The sequence below is a fragment of the Malania oleifera genome, chromosome 4 (assembly GCF_029873635.1).
Source record: "Malania oleifera isolate guangnan ecotype guangnan chromosome 4, ASM2987363v1, whole genome shotgun sequence".
In the NCBI taxonomy this organism is placed as follows: domain Eukaryota; kingdom Viridiplantae; phylum Streptophyta; class Magnoliopsida; order Santalales; family Ximeniaceae; genus Malania; species Malania oleifera.
The window spans coordinates 114,376,808-114,386,509 of NC_080420.1; the positions used below are offsets into that span (position 1 = coordinate 114,376,808).

General features: G+C 36.2%; 1 protein-coding gene across 1 annotated transcript; it reads right to left on the bottom strand.

The window, feature by feature from the left end:
* Positions 1 to 528: 528 nt before the first annotated feature.
* Positions 529 to 6,242, bottom strand: LOC131152688 (kinesin-like protein KIN-14S). The gene is made up of 12 exons (XM_058104492.1): positions 6,007 to 6,242; positions 5,808 to 5,891; positions 5,133 to 5,260; positions 4,705 to 4,804; positions 4,359 to 4,622; positions 3,993 to 4,272; positions 3,009 to 3,170; positions 2,663 to 2,878; positions 2,537 to 2,574; positions 2,104 to 2,267; positions 1,908 to 2,021; positions 529 to 1,455 (listed from the first exon to the last, which is right to left on the bottom strand). The coding sequence occupies exons 1-12, from the start codon at positions 6,011 to 6,013 to the stop codon at positions 709 to 711; spliced, it is 2,304 nt and encodes a 767-aa protein (XP_057960475.1). The 5' UTR covers positions 6,014 to 6,242; the 3' UTR covers positions 529 to 708.
* Between the last annotated feature and the right edge of the window lie 3,460 nt (positions 6,243 to 9,702).

Genomic DNA, 9,702 nt, shown 5'->3' on the forward strand with positions numbered 1-9,702 from the left:
TCCTTTTATAGGAGGAGATCACCACAGCCCAATTCCCTCCAAAAAATAATTTCCCTTCTTTTTCAAAGAGGTGGGTGGAATTTGACCACCAAAAATTGCTGCCAACTTTGATATTGGCTCCTCTTCCATGTGAGGCATGCTTAGCTGTAGCTAACCACCTGCAAACAATTTTGAATTGGCTTCCTCCTTTTATTAAATGAGGCGAGCCCTAACAACTGCCTCCTCACAATTTGTCTAAATTCCAATTATGCTCAAACATCTACCATTTGTCTATCAAAACATAATAATTAGTTGCGTTCGGGAGTACAAATTTTGATTTGAGATTTGGATTTATATAGATATGGATAAAACTTGATGCAATTTCATATCACATTTTGTTCAAATCTAAATAGATCCAAATTTTAGATAATAGGTTTGAGTCATGTAGAGTTGTGGTTTAAGGTTTAGGATTTTAGGGTTTAGGGTTTAGGATTTAGGGTTTTAGGATTTAGGTTTTTAGGGTTTAGGGTTTAGGGTCTGAACCTATCATTTTGAATGGCCACAAAATTTATTTATTAAAAATGAAAAAATAGACTAAAAACCATAGTTCAAAAAACAAGGTTGTATCAGTAAGCAAGAGGCATACATCGCCAAAAAGTAAAAAACAAAGGAAATTTGGAAAGATTGAGTGATTACAATTCTTGGAGATTGGACTCCAACCAACACAGATCAAGACGGCAACAATGACTTCCTGTAATTCTTAATGCCTCTCAACTTGAGAGGACTCCACACTACAGGTTTCCTTTGCAGTGCAACAACTGCTGAATGCCTCAGCTTTGAAGAACCTGCCTGCACAGGAGGACTCCCCATGAATTTGCTGCTCTTCTTCTCACCAATTGGAGTTGCGTCCACAGCAGCTGCTGTCCCCGATCTTGGCAAAGGAGAGCTCACTCTTGATACACGCCACATCCTTTGAGGGTCCCACAAAAATGATTGCCGACCCATTGCACGGTTGTTTTTCAATCGGGTGGATGAGCTGTTGAGAGGTGTCATGTGTGAGTTCGACTCCAGGTGGAAGGTCGCAATGGAGGCCCGCCTCCTAGTCTGCAAAGCCTGTGATGATGTTGTTTGAGAGGGCCTGACAGCTATGGAACCGCGCCTTGCTGTCATAAGTGTTTTTGTCTTGGCTGCTGCCATTATTGTTCTGGACATGTTTTCCTTGTCGTCTGCTGAAGATGAAAAAGAAGTGGAAGTGCCAGTTCTGAAGCTAGTAGTGGCTGGGGGCAAAAAATTGGTGATTCCTCTCAATGGCAACCTATGCTTTGAAGGAGCCAATGGTGGCTTTTTATCTGTAACTGTCGCCCTCTGTGCTTGTTTTAGAGATGACGATTTGGAAGCAGCAGCTGCGATGGCTCTATTTTCCTGTTTTAATCTCGTCTTCCTTTCCTCTGCTAATTGGTTCTCAAGGTCCCGAACCTGTTGAAAATTTCCAGTCAGCTTGTTTGTGGCGTGACTATATATAACGAACTCTCAAGTTTTAACAAGTTGAAAAGGCTATAAAAATTCTGTATCTGCTGGCCAGCTTCAAAACCATAAGGCTGTTTTTATGCAAGCACATAAAACCAAACGAATATATGTATGCACAAAATCAACTGCAAGATCACCCCCCATACATCAAACAAATATGTATACACAAAATCAACTGCAAGATCTGTTTTTATGCAAGCACATAAAATCAAACAAATATATGTATGCACAAAATCAACTGCAAGATCACCCCCCATACATCAAACAAATATGTATACACAAAATCAACTGCAAGATCACCCCCCATACGGTGACCTTGAAGTGCTTCTCAAGATCATTTGCAGAAGAAAGCTACTCTCTCTTAAGCTGACACAAAAATGTAGCACGCACAACAATACTACCTTCTCTTGGAGACTCCTGCAGATATGTTCTCTGGCAGCAAACTTCAACTGCAAAGATTGAAAGCTATCCTGTAATTTCTTTGTTTCCTTCTCTTCTTGTTTTAACTTCTCTGCCTGTTCATAAATGAAATGAGTCCAAGCAAGTTGACAGATCAGAGGATTACATTCTGGCAAAACTTCTGTACTCTACACATACCATTTGTTTGTACTTGAAAAGCTCAGTGAGGTCCGCCTGTTTACGTGCGGGACCATACTCAATCCCCCGTACTCGGCTGGCAAAGTTCAGTGAGCAGAGGGTCTCACCCAAGTCTGCAGCACCGGGGCTGATCTGAACAAACATCAAGGTCTTGCAATCTCCTCCTGAATATCAAGTTCCATTTCACATCATTCAACATTAACTTCAAAAATTCTGACATTTACTAATGACATCATGAAAGCAATAAAAAGAAGGCATGTGCCTACATATATCAGCAACATAAACACTATATTCCTTGAATATAATGCTGCATTGTAATGTCTAGCCACAAAATTTGCAAGGTAGCAATTCCTAGTGGACAGATGCACAATGAAGCAAAATTCTAAACCTTTCAGAATTTCTTTTAAGCTGAAGAAAATTAAAGCAATCTTACCTAGGGAGCTCTGCAGCAAATGAGTGAGCTTTGAATTCCTGATTTTGTTGAACAATAGTAGTAAAATGAATGAGATATAGTTAGGAAAACTATTTCAGAGAGAGAGAGAGAGGGAGAGAGAGATACCTGTAGGGAATATGGGCTGTTTTAGATGCAAGAGCAGATATAACATCACCAAGCGCAGAGAGGGATTTGTTTATGAACTGGGATTCCTTTAACCTTTCACCCTCAACTTCAATCCTCCCCACACGTTCACTGCCAGCCAAATCTACCAACCAAAGATGGCTTCTTGCCCTTTGTCCACTTACCATATTCTCCCCCTTAACTGTCACTCGCAACAAGCTACGCAAACAATTCATTGGTTATTGACACTGGAATTAATTCTACTGTTCACAGCAAATCACCAACTCAATGAGCTGCCTTGGATGTAAAGATATAAAGCAACTACTAAATTTGAAAGAATTAAAATTACCAGTGAGAACGGCTGCTTAGCTCATTTGCACTAGTTGATCCAACAGATCTGACTTGACTCCCAGACTTAAGTAGTTCCCACACATCATTGGCACCATGAACATGAGCTTCAACAAGTCCCGGCACCTCTTGAGTACCCTCTGCAGCTTGCTTTATCTCCAACCTATACCCACAAAATAAAATATTCACATGGTCTTCTGGCTTCAAATTTACCATGCAAAATAAGATCGCAATATAGTAATTGTTTCTCTTGAATAATAATTTATTATTAGGGGAAATGATACAACAGGAGAGCTAACTACATGTTCTCTACAGGTTAAAGAGGAAAGTGTGAAGAAGAGAGGGTTTATATTAAGAATAGAAGTCAAATATTTTAAAAAAATAGCCTGACCATAAAACAAGATAAGGGAGGAGATAGTTATTGTTTCTGGCATGAAAAAGTATAGGGATAGGCCTCAAATAACTTAGAATGAGGCAATGAGGAAGGATCTAATAACTCGTAATCTAATTGAGGAAAACGCTCTAGATTGGGTGAATTGGCAGGAAATGATTCATATAACCAACCCCACCTAGTGGGACTTCAGGCTTCTTGTTGTTATTGTTGTCGCCTAACAATCTTCAGCATGGAAATAGCCAGAGAATTGGGAAGTTGACAGAATTAAGTTGGATTACTACAACCGATTGAAAAAACATTTGAATTTTTTTATAAAGCAGCAAACAATGGCTTGAAAATGGGAACAAGTGAGGCAAAAAACATCTAAACCAGTCCTTGATTGGAATTTTACATCTACCATAGACAACACAAGGCAAGGGTTGAAAGATGAAAAGCATTAAGGAATACAATCTCTTTCCACATAGTGGTCAATACAAATTAGTTGCTTTTTGCTCTAGATATAATAACCAAACCTGAAATATCGAGCTCAGAAAGTAAAAATAAAAATCTAGTTGAAGGTAAAAAAATAAATAAAAAATATATAAAACCTACTTTTTAGTAGGCTGATTAGAATTCTCTGCCAATAAATCCCTTATCTTTTCATTGTAGACCTCCAACATGCTCACAAACAATTCATATCTCATAATACTACATCTCTCCTTGGAAATACGGAACAATTCTTCCAGAGCTCTGTAGTTAACTCCCCTATTTTCTGGCGTTCCTTCCATGGTAAATGTCTTCCCAGTCCCAGTTTGTCCATAGGCAAATATGCAAACATTGTACCCATCCAACACTGAAGTCACAATAGGCGATGTTTGTGCAAAAACAGCCTCTGCAATTGATAAATCATTACAAAGAGTAAGATCTATTAATTGGTGTCTTCACATAATATGAATCAATTATGACATCTTGAGTTACCTTGGTTGTCTTCAGGCCTGAACACATGGTCAAACTTAAATTGTTTCTTTGAAGAATCAGAACATATAATCTGTAGCTCATTTTCTAGAGAAGAATCAAAATCAACTACAGTAGTTGACCCGCTTGCAATTTCATCTTGGTTTAAAGGTCTACATCTGCAGAAGACTCTGATATTGCCCTTGAGCTCAATCACTTCATTGTTGAGCCGCTTCCGCTCAGAGCACTCCTCAAGGTATTTCCTCTTCAAAAGTTCATGTTCAGAACCTATTACCAAACAAAACCAAATCAATCAAACAATTTAAAAACTAACATAAATAGCTGGGTATAACAGTAGCTGAGAACATACTGAGAAGCTGAAATCCACGAAAAACTTCAGAGTTGGGTAAGGAATCTGTTGTGATGCCCCTCACTTGATCAGATAGAACTGTGTGCTCCTTCTTCAAGTTCTGAAACATAATAAATCAAGGTCAAATGTTTGCTGAGCTCCACTCTTTTTTAATTTCCATACTCAGGTCGCTTTCAGGCTTTCAGTACCTGAGGGTGGAGGGATGCTCCCTCCAGCAAGATAAGGAATTATGACTATCTAATATTGAAACAGATTTTAACCGTTTGAAAAACCAAATATTAAACAAAATAACAAGCACCAAATCAACCTTTTAAAAAAATCAAACAACTTGTGAAATAGAATTCAAATTTTGTTTTCTCACTATTTTCTTAAATTCCCAGTGTAGCAAAAGTAGAGCTGCAGAAGGGGGTCAATTATGAAAAATCTACCTGGATTTTGGCACTCAGATCATCAATTTTCTGAAATATTGGGAGTTTCTGTTCTTGTTCTGGACTGCTTTCTTGAATTTCACTTGACATATAGTTCTCATCCATCGGAATATTTTGTTGATCTTGATCTAAAAGAAACACGCAACTCCTCAGAAGAATACTCACATTACAAAGCAAAAAAGTAGCAAACCAGTAATGTTTTTTTTTTGCCAAGAAATAAAGGGAAGCAAGGAAATTATTTAAATCGAAATTATTTAATGCCCTATTTTCCCTATATTGATATATTCGGGCTCGCAAATAGAACACATCAACTAGATCTTGTACAATTATTCCGGCCAATTCATTCTAGTTTTTCGTTTTCTAAAGAAACAAACAGGGTTAAAAAAAAAAAAAAGATAGAAAAGCAAGTCTGAACTTTTCATTTCTTTTCTCAGTTTTGAGGCAACCAAAAATATCAATGGAACCATTGAGAACATGAAATAAGGAAGAAAGAAACATATCCGTAATTTAGGGTTTCTCTTTGCTAGACCGAAAACAAGATCGACAAACTACAAATCAGCGTTATTTGAAAATAGCGAAATAAAATAAAAAAACTAAATCAAAAAAAATTCTCTTAACATAAAAGAATGAAGAATCAAAAAAAAAAAAATCAAAACAGAAGCAAAAAACACAAACCAGTGTCAGTAGTTGAAGAGTGCTCCATCTTTTCAACAGAGACAGGGCATTCGCAATTCTCCGGGAGGGTTTCTAGGACCCGATCTGAAACGAGAACATCAAAAAAAATTTCTAGATAAACCGGATTGGATCAAATAAAAGAGAAAGAAAAAAAGAAAACAGAGAATATAGAAAAGCGTAACGAGATTCCACACCATACCTTCCATGACTTCTCTTTGTTTGAGAAATCAGATAGACTTTGGCAAGAGAGTTTCCGAAAGTCTTGGCCGCCGAGGGAGTTCTTGATGTTAGAGAGAGCGAGAGAGAGATCTGCAGAGCTAGAACGAGAGAGAGAGAGAGAGAGAGAGAGAGAGAGAGAGACTTATGTTTAAACGGTCAGAATGGGTTTTGGTTCGATTTAAGTTTGAATTGAAGGTAGATCTGGGCCGTAGGATCGGAGGAGCTGCTTCCAACGGCTAAATGGTTTGAGAGCGCTTGGGCAGGGCAAGGGTTTAGCTTTTGAGGCTTTGCACTGAATTCCCCACCGTTTGGATATTTTGCACAAACCTCCCCACATTTTCTATAATTTTAAAATCAGCCACCCTATACAACGAGTTTGTGTCACTTTATCTTGTCGATCCACTATCAGATTAGTAATATCCTTATAAAAGTATAATTTATTCTATTCTTTCGATGTAAATTGAATGTAGCCCCTTTTCGGATATTCCTTCTACAAGTGCGAGGACTTCGGATTCAACCTCTACTTGCGCTCATCCTTTAAAAAGTTTATGATCAAGTTAACTCGGTTGATCTAATTGCATCGAATTGCATCAAACTGGTCAAATTGACTTCAATTTAATTCAATTTCAATTCACTTCTTGTGTTCGGATCTGTTAGACCTATTTAATCAACAGATTTGGGCCAAGTATTAGAATCGCAATTCTTTGTGTGCATATATATAACCTATAATAGATTTAATAATTATATTTTTATTTTTATTATTTTGAAGATATAAAATAAATTATTATACATTTTTAAAAATATATATTAAAAATGGTAAAAAGAATATAGAATGGAACATATATATTTGTATTAATAATAGATGAGAGTGATAGATGGGAAGAAGGGCTAGAAAGAAAATATTTTTTAACAAAAAAAATAATTAATAAAAAAGTGAACTTTTATTTATTTATTTTTATAAGTTCCATTTGTAACTTGAAAAGCATAAGAAAAAAGAAGAAAAAATACTGAAGGAATTTTTTATTTCATATTTGGTTATGAAAGAAAGTAAAAAAAAAATAGTTTAATTTTAAATTATATGTGTATTTAATACTATGTGACAGATGCTTTGGTTCACCAAGGTGTCATAAGCAGGAATAGTTTGTTTACAAATAGTAGTCAACTTCCTAGAGTCATATAAATATTTAAACTGAACAATACATAATTACATTACGCACATAAAAATTAAAATTATAACATTAGTTACTTATTTGTCATATATTTTTAAACGTGATAAATTAAATAAATCAATTACTATTATAATTAATGAGGTTAGAATTTTAAATGGGTGGATGGTTTAAGCATACACACCCATCTAACCCATTTATAAATGGGTTTAAATGTTCACCCATTTATGACCCGTATAATTACTTATATGGGTATACCCTAACATTTTTATTTATTGTTAGCCTTAATGGCTACATAAACATATTTAATGTGTTTTGATGATATTAACCTATTTGTAGTTTCAAGTGTATCTTATCTTTGCAGGGCATATTTAGTACAAGTACAAGTGACAAATATATGAAAGTACTATATCAAAGGCAAAGATCGGACCGAGTAGACATTCGAGTGACAAACATCAAGAGGACACTCGATCGGAAGAGTTAAAGCACATATCAATAGAAGCTAATATGGAAACATATGAAATGGGGAGTGTTTGAGGTAGTATTTGCTATAACTCTTATAGTTTTGTTTCATACATGTTTACTGAGTAAGAGTTGAGCAAATTGCATATGCATACTAGGACATAAGAGTATATAGAATATCACCAAATCAGAAGTTCAGTACTTATGAGTTTTCAAAGTCAAAATAAGAGTTTAATTTATAAAAATATCATTTACTCAAATGTATTTTTATATGAGACATGTTTTAAATCATACTAGTACTACAATCTTTTAAAAACTTGGCCTTGGTTAGGTTTAAAACCTCATTTATGCACCTCTCAAATTTCATATACACCCTTCAGTATTTGGAGCATAACTTTTGTTAGAAGACTCCATAAAGGGAGATCTTGGTATCTACGGAAAGTTAAGAAAAAATCTCACAACTTTCATGTTGAAGACTTTCATAGATGAGAAGGGGAAAACTTTTGACGGTTTCAGAAAATTGTCGACTATTTGAGTCAGAAAGAGAATACTAATGAGTGAAAACGGTTACTTTTTAAAATAATTTTTATATTAAATACCCAATGGCCATAAAACGGCTACTTCGCCCCTTTGCCTATAAATACAAGTCCAAAGGCTTGTAAAAATATGATTTTCGTGATTAACATCTTTAGATTATCATTCACAAGAACTTTGCATTTTGTTTATTATCTCAAGTGCTCAAAGTCTCTCTTGCTCTCTTATCTTTTATTGATTCATTACTTGAGAAATTAGTGTGAGATTCTTATTGTATCAAATATCAACTCATTCAATGAGCATTTGTTTTTGTAATTCATTTTCTTGTTGCAAACAGTTCTTGGTGAACCAAGTTGCGAAGGGTTCTTGGTGAACCGTGGTTAAAAGGCTCTATTGGGCTTTTTGTGGAGCTTAGTTGTGTTTTAATTTAGATGTCAACCCGACCCCTGTTTAATTAGAAATTTCTATCCTGAGGCTTAGTTCATAGAGCAAAGCGTTCATGGACTAAGCGGTACAAGCTGTACTTATAGGGGTTCAGGGGCAACGCCCCCGGGAAAATTTTTGGAGCCCATTTGGAACGGAACCCTAGGCGCAACATATAAAAAGGATTGCTTTCAAGTGATTAGGGTTGGTGTGGTTGTACTTGCGAGAGAGTGAGAGGGAGAGCATTGTATCGCCGCACTCTCTTTGTTTTCTTCCTGATAATATTGAAATCCCTGCAACTCCGTGAACGTAGGCAAAATTGCCGAACCACGTAAATATTATCTTGTGCGTGTGATTGATTTTTCTTTGGCGTTATTTTTCTCTATTTTGTTTCTCACAGGTTTCGGGAATTTGTTCTTTATTCCCAACAGGCTCTTGATGAGCGCAAAGAGATTTATTCCCATGTGAAAGCTCTTAGTGAACATTAAGGGATTTGTTCTCTTGTTTTGTAAAGGTTTTTTCGCTGGTGAAGGAGTTCGGATAGTGGATTGAGAATCCTTGAATGTGTCTTTAGACGTGGACGTAAGCAAGATGTTGAGCCACGTTACAATGGTTTATCGAACTTTTCTTCCTTACTCTTTTATTTATGTCTTGTGCATGATTTATATTTTATATATTGTGATATAATTGCTTGTATCTTGTCAAGATTTTATTTTGCAGAGAAAAGCACAAATACACAAAAGAGTCCATTTACCCCCCTCTAGACTCTACTCCAGGGCCAACATTTTTAATAGGTATGTATGAGCTAATGTGTAACATCTCAACTTAGGTCTATCAAGGAGCACTGCGTCCCTCCTCCTTCACCTGGACCAGACAACAGGGGAGCGAGCCTTATCAGACTAATGATTGGCCCCACAGACCAATATATGTCTTTTTCAGTATGTTTTGTTCTCACTCACATACTTCCAGAGAAAACTTTTTAGAATGTCACCCATCCCAAGATTACTCCAAGTCAAGCACGCTTAACCGTGGAGTTCCTATGAGAAGACTTCCGAAAAGAAATGTGCACATTATTGATATGAGTAGTAATA